Here is a 20,821-nt window from a genome sequence, read left to right on the forward strand (position 1 = left end):
ACCTAAGATAAGATAAGATATGCCTTTATTCGTCCCTCAGTGGGAAAAATTGCATTGCACAGCAGCAAGAGAACAGAATCAGGTAAGCAGCACAAAATGCACAATATGATAATAAACAATATAAACAAACTAAGTTTTAACAAATTAACAATTTTACCGAGTGTTTTAAACAAATACAGTTTGCATGATAATATGAAATATGAATTGAAATATATGAACAGTATATACACGATAAGATCTTGTGAATTAAATATGAGGCATTATAAAAATACTCATAGAAGTCATAAAACGTCTTAGTGCTCCTTGCACTCCAAAAGACCTCAGTCTCCTGAGCAAAGTCTGCTCAGACCCTTCTTGTAAAGTGTGTTTGTTGGATGAGTCCAGTCCAGTCTATTGTTGAGGTGAACACCCAGGTACTTGTAAGATGTCACCATCTCAATGTCCATTCCCTGAATGTTCACTGGTATTGGAGGAGAGTGGATGCGCCTGCGGAAATCAACCACCAGTTCTCTGGTTTTACATGTTACAAGAACATGGTTCTCACAGTGCTCCCAGGTTTCTCCAGGTGAGAGAAGGCTCTATGCTGGAGGAAGATGACTGCGTCATCCACCCTGGTGCCAGGTTGATAGGCGAACTGAAGCGGGTCCATTGAAAGACCCATCAGGGTGCGGAGATCGGCAAGGATCAGCTGCTCGAGGGTCTTCATCAGGTGTGATGTTAATGCCACCGGCCTGTAGCTGCTGAGGTCCTTGGGATGCGGCCTCTTAGGGATAGGAACCACACAGGATGTCTTCCACAGCTGTGGTACGCTCCCCAGCCTCAGGCTCTGGTTGAAGATGTGCTCAACAATGTGTGAGGGTCAGATTGGAGCAGGGGGGCTCTGCGCGGGATGATGTTGGTGAGGAGGTTGAGCTGATTAGCTGAGCAGTGGGAGGTATGGGTAGCTAGAGATATTTTAGTAGTCCCATTTTCTTTTCCAGTTCATCTACTTAAAAACTAATATTTAAATTGTTAGAATAAAATGAAGCTAATTAACTTCAGTGTTACTATTTGTACTCTTTCCTCATAAATACTACACTACCAAAAAGGGTGTGAATTGTAGCATAAGTATTCTTTTAGGATATACAACTGTTATGTCACCTTGTGGTCAAACGCAGCAATTGCAGCAAGTAAAAATCACACACAAGAGAAGCATCTGAACAGTATATTATTTTTATTAGTTTCTGTAACCAAACCAAGAGAATGTAAATAAGACCGTACATATTTTAATACAGCGATGTAACCCCTGTACAAGTACAACAACAAAAAAAGAAAAATCACCACCCTCCCTCCACTCATCCATCCTCCAAAAGCAAAGAACTCCACTTCAGAAAACTCACTGAAGGAGCCATCAAAAGCCAAACGATGGGAGTATGGTTGGTTGGTTGTTTAGGAGGCAGCAGTGGAGATAGGAAACAGCACTGATTGCTCTCATCAGTAATTAAAAAAAACAAGTGTCCATCTGCCCATACATGCTGCATAATTCACATTTCAGCTCCTTCTAAGTCTTGTTTTTGTTGTTGTGAGGGTTCAACGCCACGTCTATCGTGTCGACAAACAGCCCTGAAACGGCTGGCTGCCTCAAATCCAGCTTAGGGCACTGAAATCAGACACGAGTAGCAGGTCTGGCTGCTTAAAAGTGAAAGTGTGTGTGTCTGTGTATGTGTGCGCGTGTGAGTCCAATCATCAACAAGCCATCCTAAAAGGCTACAACGTAATTCCTGCGCTTTTTAACCTTTGGCTAAATATACGGGAGTGTCCAGCGTACCGCCCCCCTTTACAAATGCATCTCACACACAAACACATTCACACACACGCACACACACAGGAAAGGAGACAAGACAGAGGGAGAGTGAGAGAGCGGAAGGCAGGAGCAAATGCTCACTGAAATGACAGAACAACCTCTGTGATTAAAACAAACTGCTGCACTTTTCTCATTAGAAAAAGATGGATTTCACGTTGTGTAGCCTGAGCCTGAGGGGGCTTTGTGGGGTGGCATGTGTGTATGTGACAAACCGTCAAGTGAAAGCACACATATCTCTGGGTTAGTTAAACCGTTTCTCCTCAACAAGATTGTTTGTACTACAAAAAACAAAAGAATGACTCTTTTGTGAACTAAACAGGACCAAAGTGATCATATTTAGGGGAAAAATGTTTAAAAAGAAAGGATTTCAACTCAAATGAGCTATAAAAAAAACAAAAAAAAAACTCAGCAGCAAATCTCATTGATTCTTTTGTCATTTACTGTCACAGTAGATTTCTATGGAGCATCTTGAGCAGCCATTTTTGAAAATCGAATCCGAGTCAAAACAGTCACACCTCCATATGGTACACCGTCTTGATCCCGCTCACGTCCCTCCCCACATACACACACACACACACACACACAGAGGTGGTGACAGAGTGGCTGGATTCTCCCATCTGTTCTCTACTTGCCCTCCTCTGGCTTGATGGCCTGTGGTTTGATGGGCCCGGTCCGTATGGGCTTAGCCGAGGAGACGGGCGGCTTGTCTGCGTCGGGGCGCTCACTTGCCATTTGGTGGTTGGGTGCCGGGACATCCAGCGGGGGCTTGACACCCTTGCTGGCTTGTGGAGCCTTGAGCTGCTGTTGCTCCGAGAAGAACTTGTGAGTGGACTGCAGCACCTCAGCCCGCTGTTTAGCCTACAGGAGGAAGCAGAAAAGCAGATCAGCAACCAATCAAAAATTGTGACATCATCTGATTAGTACAGACGCCCTTTAACCTTTAGGTCCTGCTCAGCTTTCAGGGCGGCCTGCATTCCTCTAGGAGCCAGAGGAGGTCCGCCAGGCCCTCGTGGAGGGTGTTGGCTGTGCTGCGGGTGCTGCTGAGGTCTGGGATGGGGCATCAGGCCGCCGCCCACGTTGGCTGTCATCGGAGGCCCCATGGCCGACCGCTGGACGCCTCCAGAAAAGGAGTTGGCGTGAGGCGCTCTCACCAGGGGGGAAACCATGTTGGGTTGGGACAGCATCTGAACACAAACAAGGTCTTCATGGAAATAGGTCCTTGTCATGTTGAAGGTGTTTTCGGGTTCAGAGGGCTTCCTCACCTGTGGGTTGAACTGGCCCGGGAAGTGCTGAGTCATTCTCATGCTGCCAGAGTTGGGCTGAAATTGCTTCTGGTACAACATGCTGTTCATCTTTGCAGACTGGCTGCTGGGGGAGGTGGAGCTTGCCCTGCACAAACAATCACAACTCACTCCATACATACCCCCTTTCATCTACTGACCATTAAGTATTGTGAACATACTATTTTAATTCAGCAGCTTTTTTTCTGTAAGATTGTTGACATTTTCATAAAACTTTGCATGCATATTTGGCTTCGACTTTTGTCTCAACACAGTTTGTGGAGGAAAATCGGGATGTATATCGATATTCAACCTTAATACATCAGGATATGAGTTTTGGTCCATATCACCAGCCCTACACCGTCTACATTCTTTCCAGAGAAATACAGAAAAACTAGCTTACAAAACAAATGTTGGCTATTCCACAGGCCAAAAAAAATACATTTGGCCGTCAGGTACAAATAAATTATATTTAGCTTACCTGTAAGGGCTGGATGTAGGTGTCGTGCTCCTCGCGCTGACTGGAGGCGTTCCGGGCTTCACGTCCATCCCACCGCCAAAGAGTTTGAGATCCATGTCCATCTACAACCCGATACAAAATCAAATCAGAGCTGCACTTTTGGTATGGGGAGATAAAGTTCTGCATCAGACAGCACCTTGCTGGTGGGAGGCTGCATCATGCTGTGGTTAGGACCCATGAGACCTCGGTACGGCTGGGAGACGGGAGGCTGCCGGTTGATGTTGGGTGGCTGCGCCTGGGGAGGGGTGGGGGGCATCGCCAGGAGGGGTTGACCCCCACCGGAGCCAAAGTTGGCCAGTGAGAGCTGGGAACCTGGCAGGGGGACCGTCACCTGGAAAAACGCACACATTCCGATGACAACTATGCATCACAGTAAATGTGTTACTTTTACGTGTTAGTTTCTTCCTTCCTTACCTGTTGCATTGCAGACGAGGGGGACTGAGTGTTGCTGTAGTAACTACTCTGGCCATGTTGCTGCACCTGCCCCGAGTACATGTTTGAATGCTGATTTATCCCCTGTCGTGCCTGAACAAAATACATGGACATCTTCATAGAGCCAACACACTTGAGTCATACGTTTAGCGTGAGTCGACCAGCTATTACCTGCAGCAGGTGGGTGTCAATGAGCTGAGAGCCCCCCATGCCAGAAGGCTGGTTGAGCTGTGGCTCAAACAGGATGGGGATGTGCTGGGTGGACGAGGGCTGCTGGTAGGCCAGACTAGACTGAGGCTTTCCTAGTTCTGGCGCCTGAACACCAGGATAGCTGTGCAGGGAGGGTCCTGACAGCATCATGGACGGCTGTGACAGACTGCTCTGCATGAAAGCCTGTTGAGACCTGAGGTGACACAATATTCACCTTGGTGAGTTTCAACTGTTGAAACATCCTGTGTAGTAAAAATGAGTGGTACCTGTAAGGCTGCAGTGCAGAGCTGAACAGGTCCTGAGGCTGTGAGACTGGCGGGCCGGTGCCAAGTCCAAGCTGGGCCTGGTGTGTGTGTTGGTGCTGAGGCTGGCCTTGCAGCGGAGCGTAGATTGGGATAGGGATCTGCTGCACGGCTGTTGGCTAAAGAGAGAGTACTTTTTAGAAATAAAGAACACGGCGGACCAGGACTTGATGAGTTGGTCCACATAGACAGGATGTCAATGTAAGCGGGTTCCACTGTATCATGTAGAGTGCTTCTGGCCACGACTTTGCTTACCTGCGAGAGGCCTGGCTGAAAGCCTTGCTGCTGTGCCAAAGAGGGAGGAGCCAAGCGAGGGTGGGGGGTGCTGAAGAGATGGCTAGTGTCCATATAGAAGGCTGGAATCTGAGCTGCAGAACCTAGACCATTTCAAAAGGATCACATTCATCCATTCAGCCTCCAACAGCACTTTACCATTCTGGACTCACCTGCTGCAGACTGAGAGACGTACACCTGCGGGGTCTGCTGCTGTTGCTGAGGAAGCAGTGGGGGCACACAGCCCAGCTGGGAAAAGCCACTGGTACTGTTGGACGAGGCCAGGCCTCCGCCTTGTAGCTGCTGGGGCTTCACTTTGCAGATGTTGGGTGGGTCAGAGGCTGTGGTAGTTTTGGTGCCAAGGGACGACGTTGTGTATGTGCCTGAAGCTGCATGATTAGAGGTGAAATCACGCACCAAGAGTCTTTAACACAAACAGATCAGAGCTATGTGGACAATTCGGAGGGGGGTTACTTACCTGATAGCGAGGTGCTTGGTGTAACAGAAGCCACAGGGATCTGTGGCATGGACGCAGAGGAGAAAGAGTATGAGGCTGCGCAGGATGTGATGGGGGAGGAGGAAGAAGTGACCGGGGAGTTTTTCTCCAAACTTGGCGAATTCTCCCATGCTTTGCGAGCAGATTCCATCTGACAAAATAAGGTTGTTGCTTTTAAGCCACCACACAAATATACAGCTGATATTGCGTATTAGGAGTGGGCAGTCTGCAATTGTGTCTTGAAGCAAAATGGAGGAACACTGGAACACTGATCCAGTTCCAACTCATCTGAAGATCAGAAGCTATGGGAGGCTGAGCCACATCCATTCTATGGTAACGCCTTCGGACAGCTTTACTCAGCTCAATAAGATAACGATAATTGAAAGAGGAGTCGAAGTATGTGTACCTTTAGTGTTAGGTCAACAGTGGCTGGGGAGACTGTGCTGAGAGAAGAGCTCTGCTGTAGGGTCTCTCGCCGAGGAAGAGGCAAAGAGTGTGGTAGCGCTACCTAAAAAGGTACACAAAAAAGCTCAAACGATGCTGTACCATTGTTTTCATGTATTACTACATCAAAAGTGGCAAAAAACATGCCAAACAAACGTACTCACATTGGCTACCAGACTCTCTTCCATTTTATTGCTTCCTGTTGGAACGCTGTCCGCAAGAGAGGACGAGGGTGTGGTGTAGTCTGTGACAGACTCCTGGAGAAGAGAAGATGCAAAGTCTCACACATGAATGAAGACTGGCATAGTACCTTATATAAAACTCACTTTGGAGTTGCTGGTGTACTCTGCCGAGGGGACGGTGATCATGCCCTCAATGTCTCCACCAAGCTCGGGAACAGTGGTGTCACTGGCCGTAGGACTGGACTCTGCAGCCCTGCTGCCACCTCCGCCCGGCACGCCTCCCTCAATCCCATCGCCTTCCCCTCCACGAGCATCTTTAGCCTTGCGGTTCTTCAGGTACCGCTCCTTACCAATGGGACCTGGCTTGTACTCCTTTGTTTCCACCGGCTCCATGTCAGGGAGCTATGGTAAAGGATGAAAGGCATTTAGAAAAGTCTATCAATACACAGTGGAACTAGTTCCCACTTAAGTTGACGTCGACATACATAGTCGACCGCTTCTGTCCACGTGAAATTTTAGCGCAAAAGGCGGCATTTCTATGTAAAATTGATTAGTAAATTTATGTTGACATTGGTTGTAACATCATCATGATCACCAAGCAGCTTCAAACGACATAACTACTGTCTCGTTACTTAGGGTGTCACTTAGGGTGCAAATGTAGCCCCTGGGCCCCAATTTAGACACCCATGTGTGTTTCACTAGGATGGCAGGTGTCAAGGATGAGTGTGTGTCTCACAATCAGAGGTGGAGATCTTGCATGGTGGATTAGTTTGACCTTGTGGGCACTTGTATTTAATTACCAAATAAATGCATGATGCTAGAAACACTTCCTGCCTTTCACTTTTAATGCACACCTGTACCTGCTAAATATAGCGACCATGCCGTTAAACAACGTTTATCAACACAGATCTCCTCTACATATGAGGTGTGTTATGAAGCAGAGTTATGGTCAGGACAACCAGCGTGAAGAGCATTGTAGTCAGACACCTACACTCTGTGCTGCCATTATCAATGATGGTGATTAATGGCAACATTGATATAGGGTACAGACAAGTCAGAATGTCTACATATTACCTGATAAATCTAATAGCTGACCAGACGTAGAATTATTGCAGCTTCAGCTTGGATATTAACATGGTATTAACAACTTTGAACTATTATGAACATTTGTGTCACAGATATACCTTTTGTGTTTTGATTGGCCCAGCGCGAGGTTGCTTTTGCCTCTGTTCTTTGGGAGCAGGAAGCTTGTTGTCTGTAGTGGTCTCTAGCAGAGCCGGCACGCCATCACTGTCGGTGCTGCCAGCGGATGATGGCGCACCGAATTGAATACTGTCAATTGCTAGTTCTACACTGCCCTCTGCTCCAGGCTTTCCACCCTAACGGAGAACAAAACTGAATAGTCACCAGTGTACTTATTGGATTATCCACAAGGTTAAGGAGAAGGCAGATACAAACCTCAGAGGATACTGTGCCTGTAAAGGAGGTCAATGGTTTGTTCCAGGCACTTACAGAAGGTGGTTGAGGAGGGCTGATTGGACCAACTGCAGGACATATCGAAGAAAAGGTAAGTGATTACTTCCATTTGACCATCAAATTTAACAGTGACTCAACGTACGCTTCTTGACTTCGGGGAGAGTTGTGGGAACCGATACTTTCTTTTCCCACAGTTCGGTACCCAGACTGCCGTGCGTCTGTGCCGCTGCAGGGGGCAAGCTCTTTGAAGTGAAATCTACACTGGCTGGCGGGATGGAGGACGGCACCGTTACTTCCAGGGTTTGAGGGGAAGTGGCAGTTGGCTGGGTAGGGGCAAGGTGAGGATGCTGGGGGGCAGAAACGGCAGGGGGCTGTGGTTGGGTCTGTGGGGCTGGTGCTGCTGGAGGCTGAGATTGCAAAGATGCCTGATGTTGCTGCTGCGATGATTGCTTTTTAGCAAATCTTGGAGGAAGTTTTCCTCCTCCGGCCCGATTTTTGTCACCAGAGCCTTTTTTGCCCCAAGTCTGAAACCACAGTATCAAAAATACACAACTATATCAAACACGCAGAACAATAAAACTAAACCTGGTTGACCGCAAAAGATGCAGTTTAATGACTATAATCTTTATGGCCTCCTACCTGAGTGGTTTGCTCTTCCTTCTTCCGTTTCTCCTCATCTTGGAGTCGTTTCTGTTGCTTCCGAGAGACCACCTCTGTGAAGCCATCATCGTTGGTGCTGGACTGTGGGTCATCTGTGGTGGTGACCTCCGGGTGGTCGTCAATAATTACAACACCTACAATAAAAGTGGGTGTTTAAGTTACTTTTGTTATCCTCTCTATAAGAGTTGTTCCAGAGCTGCACATTTTGGGGGAAATTTTGCCCATCATCCACAACGCTGATGTGAAACATTAACACATTTCTTTCCCTTTTCTGTGCATTCCAACGAAAGAAAAATTGTTCATATGAGCTAGCTAACAATAAACACCATTGCAAGGTGCTCTCTATTCACTATCCACATAACTATTGTGCAAAAGTGCAATTTATATTTCAAATATTTTTATCAACTATCAAATATTTTTAATAAACTTTGGAAAGATGTTCCACAGTGAAAAGCATCATGCTTAGTTACATGCATGCAAAGTTATAAAATATTTCAAAATGTAGCTGCATTGTCTTTTTCAAGTCGTGTATTGTCTAGTTGTACGTAATAAATGAAATATTGTCTCATCCTGTTCTTGTGAACCCAATATTGTGTATCATGTCGTAAGCTGAATGTATCATGACAAACCGAAAAAACACAAAGTTTACTTACTCGCATAGTTGTTGAGATCAAACTGAGACAGAGCGTTCTCTTTGGGCTTCTTGACAGCAAGCTTGGTGTCATCTTTGCGTCGTGCAGACTGATCTTTGGCAGGCCTCTGAGCTCCTCCAGCAGTTTGTGTCTCACTGTTTTGCTGAGAGGCAGGGCTGGGAATTTTTCAAGGAAGGAAAAATAAAGGCATTTCCATTAGAGCTCAAGTCAAAACATAAAACAGATTTGTTAGACTGCCATCTTCAAACGAAGCATACATTAAGCCACCTTTTAATTGTAGAGGAAATAATTATTTATCTACATATCTACATATTTTATCTACATAAATTGAGATCAAAAGGTAAAAATGAAAACCTTAAACAGAGGCCAAACACAGCGATCCACTACCTTGGTTTTCGACTAAAAATACTGCCAAATTGCCTCAGTTCTCACACACTGCATTGGTTATCATATGGCTAAACAAAACAGTCATTGTTATGCATTTGTGATTGATAGTGGTTATTTTAGAGATGGGACACTACAGACAGACCAATCGTCTTTATTATGTGTATGAGGGAGTTGTTTGTTCATAGAACACACAGAGAATGATGGAAAACTCTGCATCTGTCTCCTGACTTTAAGAAAGAACCAAGTAGGAAGGTAGCATCAGTTACAATAGGATTGTAATGTCAGTGCCAGTGTATTTGTAATGATGATTGTATCAACTGCTGAATTTTGCAATTAAGTTAAAGTGAGCAAGTAAATACGCAGCTCTCACAGTCCACTCCAAAGTTTAAGATGAGATGACAATGATAACTGTTCAAATTCCATTGTATTAAAACAAATGGATGTTCACTGCAAACTCACCCTTTACGGCCACCTTTGGCTCCACCTCTCCTCTCCCCCTTTGCACCAGTGTAGCTGCGACCCGGTTTGGTTCCACTGTTGCCTCTGCGATTCTGCCTCTCTATAGGCCTCTGGCTTGAGAAACTCCTCTTGCCTGCAGCAGCTCCTTCACGCTTTGGGGAGACCACTCCTTCGGGCGGGCTTTTGTTGGGTGTCAAAGACCCCTGGGGTGGTGCGGGCACTGGGGTGGAGGCAATGGCCGCTTCACTGTTTGCAGCTTGTGCTCCCCGCCTCTCTTCGCGCTCTCTCCTTTCATTGAAGTCACTGCTCTCTGAGGCCGTCTCCCATTCCTCATTGGCTTGATCCGAGGAGTTTTGGTTGGATAAATCGGGAGACTTGGTGCCGACTGCGGTGACAGTGGGGCTGCTTGTTTCTGAGAAATGTGCTTCAAGAGGAGAGGGGAGACTTGGTGCAGGTGCTGCTTCAGAAGAAACAGTCACAGGGGTTCCTGGTGCTCTCGACAAGGTTGGTGAGACAGATACCGATGCAGACATGGAGACGGCAGCAGTAGCGGGTATGGCGGGTAGAGGGACAGCAGAACTTGGGACCGGATCTCCGCTTGCTAGAACTGCAGCTTCTCGTTCCTTCAGCCGCCGGAAGCGGGGGGGCTTATCCTGTCTGGGAGGTCTTGCTGGTCTGGACCTGCGGGGTCTCTCTCTGCTACTCTGAGGGGCAGCGTCCATAAATTTCTTGCCGTCAGATCTCGGTGGCCGTCGCTCAGATGGCGGATGATCATACCGTGAAGTGGACTCCATGTCCTCGGGTCTGAAGGTCTCCATAGGCTTAGAAGGCCACTGAGAGGAAGAATCTCTGGCTGCTGGTCTTCTAAGAGGGGCCGAGCGAGGGCCTCCTCTTTCCCTAGCTCCACCTCGTCTGCTATACAAGCCTCCTCTTCCTCGGCGAGAAGGCTCTCCTTTAGGAAGAAATCCTGGTTTGGGTCTGTCATCATCCATTCTTGAGCTCATCTTTTCGGCCATGTGAGGCGGTCCAAAGCCTGGCTTGTGCAGGCCTGATCGGGCCTCACCAGGGAGCTCACGTCTAAGCGGGCGGCTAGGTTTAGTGCTGGGCTCACGATCTGAAGGTCCGGTATCACTTGCAGACTCCCTACCGCCCTCACTTTCAGAATCTGTGTCCGAGCCACGACGCCTTCTTCGTTTTGGTATAACCTCGAAGTCGGAGCTTTCGCTGCGCGTCTCACTTTCCTCCCTGTTCCGGAAGGCTGCAGCTGCACCAGAAGGTAAATCTGAGCGAGGTCGAGGTTCTCTGTGAGGGTACTCTCGGCTTCGGCCACGACCACCCCTGCCTCGGCCACTGTAGGTCCCACGGAAGCTCCGCCCTCTGGAGTAATACTCTCCTCGACCTCGACCTTTGAAGTTTGAGTCAATAGGCCACTCCCTTTCTCGATCCTTGTCCATTTCTTTGTCCCTCTCGCGGTCCCGCTCCCTGTCTTCTCTTCGATAGGTGCGCAGACCAAGATTTGACTCTTTTCTGGAGGGCAGTTTGGGCTCTGTGTGTTTGTCGGTGCTCTGTGGTTTGTCAGCCTTCTCTTCCTGTGAGGAAGAAGTAGGAGCGCCGGAGGAAGTTTGAGAGTCTCTGGCTTTCGGGAAACCAGCCGGCGTTTCCTCAACCTCAGCAGCTTCTTTCTTGCCTTCACCTTGTGGTCTGGAGCCTTCAGATGCAGATGATACAGCACTAGTAGTGGCGGCAGCGGCAGCAGCAGTCACTGATGGAGCTTTGGAGGGCTGGTCCTTTTTGGTCCTATCACCCCTTTCTCCTCTCTCATGACGCTTCTCCCTCTCTTCTCTCTGCTCTCGTTCTTCTTTCATGTCTCTTAGAACAGGCTTCTTTATTGGACCAGATCTGCGGAGGGGTCTCTCCCCACCAGGTCCTTCTCTGCGACCAAGGCCGGATCTTCCACCCCAGCGTAGATCAGTCTTCTGCTTACTAGGAGTAGGCAAAAGCAGCTTCTCTTGTTTGTGTAGTCCGTCAGCTGGTGGCGTGGCCCTGTTGCTGGTCACTGCGACTTGTGGGTACAGTTCGTTCTGAGGCTTATCATCGGCCCTGTCAACTGTGTCTTGCAGCTCTAGTGCGTTGCTTCCCAGTGGTAGCCCATCAAACCTGGCCTCATCAAGTTTAAGGGAGTGGCAGGAACCCTGGGAGACACTTCTCTGTAGCATAGCTTTGCCTAGTGCTTCCACTTCTTCCCCACTTGGTAGACCCGCTTCATCAGGGTCGAAGCTTGGGGTTACAGGAATCCGGTCTATAGATCCAGGCACATCAGCGGGGCCCTGTGAAAAGGCTGATATGGGCTCAGGGGGGTCCCTAAAGAAGTTACTTTTACGAGAGTCCAATGCACTGTGTTCCTGAGGATACATTGCTGGGAGACCCCTGTCCAGTTCTAAACCAGAGTCCATCCTAATGAGAGAGAATAAAATACTGTCATACTGATATGGACATTGCAAAACATACGCACTATTGCTTGTGGTCTTTGTTTTATTTACCTTGGCTCCTTGATGTCATCCCGTACTTTAGGAGGAGTTACGGCTGGCAATGGTTCAGGTGGCGGGTATGGGTCAGATCCCCACACAATCCTTGAGTCAGAGGGCAAGCCATGGTCACGAATGGGTCGAGTCAAGTGGTCAAAGGAGTCTGAGCTAGAGCTAGAGTTGTCCCCCGGCTCTCTGCGAGCAATCTGCTTTGGCTGCATCCTCCCTGAAGAGGACAAGGAAGAAAGAGTGGAAATCCAGAGAGTTCTTAAACCAGCACATGTTGGAGAGGTAAAATTCAACATCTCTATTACCAGTATGAATGTTTGCTGGCATATCCATGGGAGGGCGCCCTGACATCATACGAGGGTCCATGTAGGATTGCATCATTAGCCAGCGGGGGTCAAAGCCCATGGAGGCTAGGTGTTGGTGATGCGGTCCGATGGGTTGATACATTGAGCGATGTTGCTGCTGTTGGTTTTGTGGCGTTCCGTCTACTCTACTGCCTGATGGTGACACAGAGCCCCCACTCTGCTGTTGCTGTTGATGCCACTGCTGCTGCTTCATTTGCTCCTATGAGGACAATGACGGGAAAAAGGAACTGTCATTTTCTGGCTTGCTTCAAGAGAAACACCCAGATTGGTGTGTTTTTTTTTTTTACCTGTTGTCTGAGGAAACGAGGTGGCAGAGATTTCTGAAACTGCTTTGAGTAACCGGAGGTGAGGGAAGGACGCATAGCAGCAGCCGCCTCACCCTCTAGCTGTGGGGGTGCAATGGCTACATCCTCACCACTGGGAGCATCCATCTGAGGCAGTGACAGATGTGGCTCATCCACTGCGGGAGAACAAAAAAAACATGCAAATGACATGCGGTGCACAAGGATAGGAACACTCAATGCATAGACTAATGCAAGGCCCTATGGCAGGCGTGTCCAGACCCCCCCCCAAGGGCGACATACTGAAAAATGAAAGCATGCAAGGGCCACTTTGATATTGCAAGACAAAACTCCATCTCAGCTTTGTGATGTAGGTGAAAATGTGTATTTTCTTGTTAGAATGTGACCATCTTAATATCACTTTATTCTTGTAAAATTACAGCTGTTGTGAATTTACTTCTTATACTATTAGGACATTATTCCCATAATATTTTGACCTTATTTCCATAGGTTGTCCCCCAGCCCAATTTTGCAAAAATTGCACCACTATTTAATCGTTTGTTTCTCATAATAAACCTTTTATTATTTTAACATTGTGACTAAAATGACATATTTACGCATAATAGACATCACTTTCATAAAACTGTGACTTAAAATTCCTCTTAACCCTTTAGGTGAGTTTTTTCAATTGATAACAGTTGTAGATTGAGAATGATTTGAGATGCCTACTTTAATGAGAATATGTAAATGAGAACAATCATCATCAGTATGACCCAAAGTAAACGTCACCAGGACGACCACCATGTCCGCAGCCTTAGAACCAGGTCACCAGGCTTAGAAATGGCCCCCGGGGCCGCACCTTGGACACACCTGCCCTATGGCACCAGTGGTTTGTTTGCAATCTCACCTCTGTTTTCCTCCATGTTGAAATAGTCTCGGATAGGCACAGTTGTCCTTTCAGTTTGGTTCTCATCGGCGAGCGGACAGACCTCAGCCAAAATGATCTCTCCTTCACTCTGAGGCTCAGGAGCTGCAACCACAGGCCTCTGGACAGGGGAGGTGGGCCGATGAGGCAAGGGAACCTCCTCCTCAGCACTTGGTTCGACTCTTTCTAGCTTGACCCTCTCCACCTCCAGATCCGTCCTTTCAGGTAAAGGAGTCTGCACTCCCAAGGCCTGTGGCTGTAAAACTGGGTGTGAAGGCGCAGGACTGGATGCAGGATCAGGTACAGACGGAACTTCCCCTTGTGGAGTGACAACTGGGACGGCATCATCACAGGTGGTCTGAGGCGGGCCAGATTTGCCCTCAGTGGACTGGCGATGTTTTTCATTGAGGCGTTTGAGTTTTTCAGCACAAGCAGCGAGGCGTTGTTCTTCCATCCTGCGCTCTTCTTCCTCTCGCCGCCGCCTCGCTCGTTCCACAGCTTCAGAAATCTCAGGTTTTTTTCGCTTCTGTCGCCAGGCATCAGAGTCCTCATCGCCGGCAGCAGCTGGTGCAGCCAGTGGTTTGCTGCCACGTGGAGCTCCGCCACTAACTATACGAGCACCACCCTAGGAGGTTTGCAGAGAGTGAATATGTAGTTTGTTCATGGGTAGTCTTGTGATGATGCATGTGCGACACATTACTACCTGATAGTCTTGTGGGGCAGTCACTTTGTTGTACTGCCCCCCACTGCCAGGTGATGGCGCTCTGGGATCTACACAGTCTGCCCATGCTGTTTTAACAACTCCGTGCTCCTCTGAGCCCTCCTTCCAGCTCTCCTGAACATCTGGAGGTCGCGGCCTCATACGGTCGACTTTACCCATCCACTCCCTGAAAATGTATGAGTATTCAATTGATAAAGACAGAATAACGAAAGAACAAAATATGAGGGAGTGCCTGGGTTAAGAGGACATTTTAAAATGGCAGCAACTCCAAAATACTTTCAATTATAGTTTTTTTTTTTTGAAGACACATGCGTGTCATTTTGTGCCATGAATGCCAACGTGTCAACTGTATCAGGCCAAACAGTTGTCTAACTTCCTTGTACAATTGTGATAGAGCTTGTCGTGTAAATAATTGCTGGACATCGTTTTAAGTAAATAAATGTAAGGTTAATGTAAGTTTTTAAAGACTTTTTTTCCCCCCACTGTTGCATATATTATAAGGGTGTGGAAAATAATCGATATTAATCCATACATCGCTGCGCATGCGGGCGATGCAAGGGCATCGGCTCATTCGCTGGGTATGGATGCAATTGACGGGTGAAATCTAAAACCCGATGCAAGCGCCGTTTTGTTAATGTTCAACTTCACCCCATATGCCGTTCCCCAGGTGCAATTAATGCACCATCATCATTTAGCATGTTGTATTGAATACGGAAGGGTAAAAAAGGGTATAAGTTGTTTTACACTTTCTGCTCCTCACTACTGTATTAGCGTACCTCCTAGTACATTCATATTAGCAGTATGTTTTGCAGACAGGAATATAAACAAAATGATTGCACTATTGAAAGTGTCACTTTAACTTTGCTGTTGCTGCATACTGTATTTTTACAGCAGTAATTGTTTCATTGTTTTACTCCACCACTGAACCACTGTTATTGTAATGGCATAGCCGATGTGAAATTGTGCAGAAAGTTGTTTGTGTTTTAAAATGGCAAAATGAATGATCAAGAAGTGGTGCATAGTAACAAAGACAAACAGCACTATAGTTGAATTTACCGCCAAGTGCCTAGAAGGAATAAAGCAAAATCATTTTTGTAGGACTATACTGAATTCCATTTTTTCCCTTATTTGCATCATATTGAATTGTATCATATCGCATCGTATCCACCCCTCCTCCCTGCTGCATGCAGGCAAGACAGAGATACAGTGCAAATCCAGTCGATATCGATATCAATTATATGGTTGGCTTTGATATAATTCTTAAAGTATTGACTAATGACCCAAAACATGTGATGCAAAAAACTTAAATGCTTACCAGTTTTCTCCTTTCTCTTTAGCAGCTTGGTTCTCCTCATCGTCACTGAAGTTCAGCTTCTCCGTATAGTCCACCTCCATTTGAGCTCCTGAAATGTGGAAAGGTGATCAACCCAAGAATTTGCTTTAATCCAGAGATGTCAACCTCCACGATTTAATGCAAGCCTGAGCAGGGCATCAGTAGAGCTCCTAATATTACAAAATGGCAATGTACCTTTCATTATTTGCATGCATCTACCAATGTTTTTTTTGCCTCACAAATTTCCAGGAAATTGGGAGCATTGGTGTCTTTAGAGTCAGCAGAAGCTACTGGTTTAACACAATTGTGTCAGTGGCAATACACTGGTACCGACCTGCCCATCCCTCATCAGCATCCGTGTCCAAGTTGTCCAGCTCTTTGAGTTCTGTGGCGCTAATGATAGAAGGCCGGTCTGGATCCTGGAGCCACGACTGAGGGGGTGGCTGCTGCGGTCGTGCTAAACGAGGAGGACCCCTGGGAAGAAGACAGGACGAACAAAAGAGGTGAAATCTCGGTCACAATTAGTATCAAAGACGATGCAAATATTTTGAACTCCTCTCACTTTGCTCCATCTTGTGCCACAGGATATCGGAGGTTTCCTTGCCTTTGGCCAAATGACATTTGAGGATAGGCGTGAAACATCTGAAATAAGAAGATGCGATGTGAAGACGAAACAACCTAAAAAATTATCCTCATAAGAAGCTTACATAGGATGGCATCATGCTCCTAAACGTGGGGTCGAAGTGGGAGGGCACCCCAGCTGGCGGTTGCTGTCCTCCGTTAAGCTTTGGCTGAGAAAGGCCCGAGGGCGGCATCTTCTCCCTGCCGTCCCTCTTGTCCCTCTGGCTGTCAGTGGTTGTGTTTCGGCCATCCTCGTCCACTTCTTCGGGTGGTGAGGAGGTATCGGGGACAACACTTCCCTCCTCTGGTGGCCTGCTGTCCATCTCAGAGGGGCTAGGTGCCGCGTTCAAATTCCTTCCACCACCTTCACGCCAACTGCCAACATCTGCCGCGATAAAAGGAAACTTAACTTTTTTTTACTGGATCTACTGATGGGAGGTCTGTGGCTTCTTATTGCAAAAGAAATAATGCATGTAAACAATTAATGGCATTTAAATGTGTGATTGCGGTCATACTTTGAGGTCTGAGGCTGGGGCCTGGTCCATACGGCTCCTCCTCTTGGCCATCTTTCTCCCCATCGCCAGATGCCTGCAAGCTGGGGAATTCTTGGTGGAAGTGGCTGCTCACACGAGGAGCTCCTGTCGATACAACCACATGTTTTTTGATGCCAAAGTATGCACATGCTGACCATCTTATCCTCTGTTTTATATCATAATGAGAACCTATTTGTTGTCGTGCATGTATGAGTCAGTGTGTGGCTTCCAAATTCATACCATCTAGTTGTATCTGCTTGCTGTTAGCCCAAGAACGGCTTGCCCCTGTGGAAAGCTCTTGAGGGGGGAGCACTGCCGGTTTGCTCTGGGGTGGGGGTGTCTCCTGTTGCCTAGGGTACAGGGGAAAAAATGACTTACCTATCATGTGACTGCAATTTAAACATGCATTGTCAAACAAAGAAGAGAAGAATGCTACCTCTCCTCTCCTCCCTCGTTTCGGGATGCCCAGCCACTACCGTCTTTGGGGACGATGTTGACGTTTGGGTCGTTTCCCTTGTTCTCGGCCTTCAGGCTGGGCAGGTTGGCCGGAGGGGGCATGCGCCTGCTGGCAGCGACTTTGCCCAAACTCTGCAGGCCATGTCTGGCAGCGACTGATGTGTACAAAGAAAAAAAAGGACAAGGAAGAATTAGTTAAGCATTTATCAGCCTTAAAAGCCTCAACATAATGTATAGCTGTCCTGGTCGGTAAAAACAAGTGGACAGGGGTGGCAAGGTCCTACCTGCAGTTTTCTGGGTTTCCAAAGATTTGCCCTTGTAAGTGTTGAAAAGGCTAAGGGTTGCATACTTTTTGCCATCCTTTGCCTTGGTGCTCTGCCCTGACTTCTCGGACATTTCGCTGGACACTCATTGAGTCTGGTCCTTTGGCCTCGCCCCAGAACCAGCTCCTACAAACACACAAAAATAATGGAGCCGATGTGGAGGGCGCAGGAGAAGTACACAGAGTGCAGCAGACTTGGAGTTGTCATCTGGAGATAAGGTTATTGTTGCTAGCGCAAAGCTATGAGAGTTACAGTCCTAACATCGCAGTCACATTTTAACAGCAACATCATGCTAGCCCTCACTAGGTCTCACTTCCAAATGTGCAAACCTCATCTGAAAGTTAACACAGTTTACAAGATTGTGTAGGTCAGAAAAGTAGAAAAGGCTTTAAAAAAAAGGGGGGGGGGGCTATGTCACAGCCAGAAACTGAAGGGTGATGACGTCCCATTCCTTAGTGACTTCTCCTTGGCCCGAGGTTTGAAGGGAAATATTTCCCCAGCGGACCGCTCATTCATAGCGACATGTCCTCACCAACACTAACAAGCCCTCTCCTGAAGTAAGTCCAAGAAAACACTCTGCATAGAGCATGAGCTCACATACAGTAGTGGCCAGTATAAACTGGCTGGGTTAGCATTGTTTTGTAAAGTATGCTAGGACGGCTCTGTGTGTGTTTTAGGTAATGCAACAAAGCACTGCAGCAAGCAAGCAGACTTTGTAAGTGAAATAAGCCACATACAAAGTTAGCAAGGTACCCAGTTAGCTATCTCACTTGGCAACAACCAACAGCCAAGGACTTTTTCAAAGCACACAATACTTCTGGGCTTCAAAGTAAGAGCTGTGCACATCTTGTAATATTGGTAATTAAATAAGGGTGTCTTAAAAAATAGGTTACATTAATAAAACAATTGTATCTGCAACTACATCTTTAAACACAAGCACAGATGGAATCGTTGAGGATTCTGTACCAATCAAGTTAGAGAATAACTGTCCAATAATGTACTGAATCAACAAATGTAAGGCTTTTTGCATTTATTTATTCACTGACAAGTGAACACACATCTATTATGATATAAAAACTGCACTTAAGAAAAATAAAACAATTTGGGAAAAGATTACATTTATTTAATAGGGCCCTAGGTAAAACAAAGGACTACGGTGTAAAATTGGGATTCACCCTGCATGTTTGAGCACCTTGAAACCCGCTATTATGTCTAGCTTCCCCTACATTGTGGATGAAACTATCCAACACATGCACCAAGACAAAAGTAAGTAAACAGGAGAGTTGTAATCATCCATATTGTTACTGCCCATTATCTGAGCAAAATCACTAGATTATATTACATACTGCAGAATAAGTCCAAGTCTGTATGATTAGTGCATTTCTAATAGAGATCCACATTTATTGGCTACCGACAGGATATTTTTTATGTAGTCTTGTCGAGCCGATCCATTTTTTTAAAATAAGCTATTGTTACAAACATGAATTTATGGAATTGAATATGGTTATGACAATAGCTCTTCAAAGTATTAAAAATAATACAACCAAAGTATTGCTGAATGTACTTTATTACACAGCATGTGAGTCAGCTCCCTAATCCAATAAAAGGCCATCCAATAAAAAATAAAATTGCAAAAATGGGTGTGCAAAATACTTTTAGGGTAGGATTAATCATTTGACATGATTCTAGATCAATTTGGAGTGTGATTTTGAAGAACACTCTACGGACCCTACGAAATTCATCCCCCCCCCAAATTCCGTTAAAATTTTGTAGAGTTCCGTTTTTTTTACCCTTTCCACTTATTTTACCAGCATAAAGCATGTGCTGTTTGGGTTCGTGGATAAAATAGCCACAAATGAAATGCACAAATTCTTATTTGCAGTGCAACCATAGTCTATTTTAATTAGTCCAAAAATATCTTAACTTCAAGCCCATGATGGACCCCTCTTTTTTGGTGAAATTGAACCAGTAAGTTATTGACTTCCCATTGGTTGAATGCTTGGACAGTGTGCCTAATTGTTTGTTCCTGGTGAAAAAGGGTGCACTTATATCTTACAATATAAAAAAGCCAAAGGTATATCATTTCATGGCAGCATACTAGTCATTGGATTCTGTGAAATCTGTCATGATTCCAGCGAGAGTGGAATGATTCACAGCCGTTACATTTGTCTCCCGGTGAATGGTGCCAGCAACAATAAATTGTCCATCCCTTGTGAATTAACAGGTAAAAAATTGGGGTGTAGCCAATCCTTGAAAGTCTAGCTAACAGTCACCGGTAGGTGACGGGGTGTCTCATACCGGCGCACAGCGATGCAGAGGCCTGCATGGCTTAAATCACACCGGGGCACACTTGAAGCACAAAACCCGTCTCTGTGTAAACGCCACGCTTGTTGAAAATGTGACCGTGAAGACAGAATTTGGTGCAAGACAAACACCCTCAAAGATAGCAGGCCGCCAGCTCGCATCGTGGTTTCGTTTCTTCAGAGTCGCCATCACATCCTCTTTGAGCCCCCTTAGAAAGTAGCCACAGCATGCTAGCAGCTAACAAGACCAAACAATTTATATCTTTTGGCGTATATTCCTCACAGACCTACCTGCCAGTGCCGGTGCCTTCTTTGTCCTTTAGCTCTGTGTGCAACTCGGTTTCAGAATCCTACTTTTGAGCTCGTGGTGCGGCGGTGGAGTTGCAGCGTCTAGCCGGCGGATTACAAAAGCTGGTTAGCTTTTGCTAACCCCCCCACTCCGGCTAGAGATGGTTAGCAACACGGCTGCCAACAAAACAGCTTTCCGCGTCTATTCTACGTCTCGGGCGCTAGTTTAAAGCCGACAAACGCTCTTGGTCGGTTTAGCCTTCGCTTGTGGGAGCCGGTTCTGTACTTGTCCGGTCGGCTCTGGGTCCCTCCACGCCCGTTTACCGGGAGCAAGAGCGTTCTTTCTAAGGTGAGTGAGGCCCCGCTCTCGCCGCGGCCCGTCACACAATCAAAGATGGAAGCCTGCGGTTGCCAAATATATCTTATCATATCCCCCACTCGGAAATCATTTACCTCGCCAGTGCGAACATTAAAATAAGCCAAAATGTACTTTCAAAATGCACTTGGACATATACAGACTG

The 20,821-nt window shown here is 46.7% G+C and overlaps 1 protein-coding gene across 2 annotated transcripts; it reads right to left on the reverse strand.

Moving 5' to 3' along the window:
- Positions 1 to 1,198: 1,198 nt before the first annotated feature.
- Positions 1,199 to 20,698, reverse strand: prrc2c (proline-rich coiled-coil 2C). 2 transcript variants are annotated; one of them, XM_058073521.2, is made up of 34 exons: positions 20,304 to 20,698; positions 17,671 to 17,834; positions 17,367 to 17,541; positions 17,171 to 17,280; positions 16,913 to 17,035; positions 16,484 to 16,782; positions 16,339 to 16,418; positions 16,111 to 16,250; positions 15,759 to 15,846; positions 14,426 to 14,609; positions 13,705 to 14,347; positions 12,804 to 12,976; positions 12,457 to 12,715; positions 12,158 to 12,368; positions 9,618 to 12,071; positions 8,772 to 8,926; positions 8,098 to 8,252; positions 7,601 to 7,982; positions 7,441 to 7,526; positions 7,167 to 7,361; positions 6,127 to 6,384; positions 5,965 to 6,057; positions 5,763 to 5,864; positions 5,339 to 5,507; positions 5,034 to 5,249; positions 4,843 to 4,964; positions 4,552 to 4,706; positions 4,247 to 4,478; positions 4,058 to 4,168; positions 3,780 to 3,974; positions 3,605 to 3,705; positions 3,106 to 3,232; positions 2,782 to 3,027; positions 1,199 to 2,701 (listed from the first exon to the last, which is right to left on the reverse strand). In XM_058073521.2, exons 2-34 carry the CDS (start codon positions 17,780 to 17,782, stop codon positions 2,468 to 2,470), a joined length of 8,385 nt encoding a protein of 2,794 aa, XP_057929504.2. In that variant the 5' UTR covers positions 17,783 to 17,834; positions 20,304 to 20,698; the 3' UTR covers positions 1,199 to 2,467. The 2 variants fall into 2 exon arrangements, with proteins under 2 accessions (XP_057929504.2, XP_078646250.1); XM_078790124.1 differs by having other exon boundaries at positions 5,763 to 5,860; positions 5,961 to 6,057; positions 17,671 to 17,835.
- Between the last annotated feature and the right edge of the window lie 123 nt (positions 20,699 to 20,821).

This window comes from Doryrhamphus excisus, linkage group LG4 (genome assembly GCF_037039965.1).
Source record: "Doryrhamphus excisus strain RoL-2023G ecotype Guam linkage group LG4, RoL_Dexc_Guam_v1.1, whole genome shotgun sequence".
Lineage (NCBI taxonomy): Eukaryota > Metazoa > Chordata > Actinopteri > Syngnathiformes > Syngnathidae > Doryrhamphus > Doryrhamphus excisus.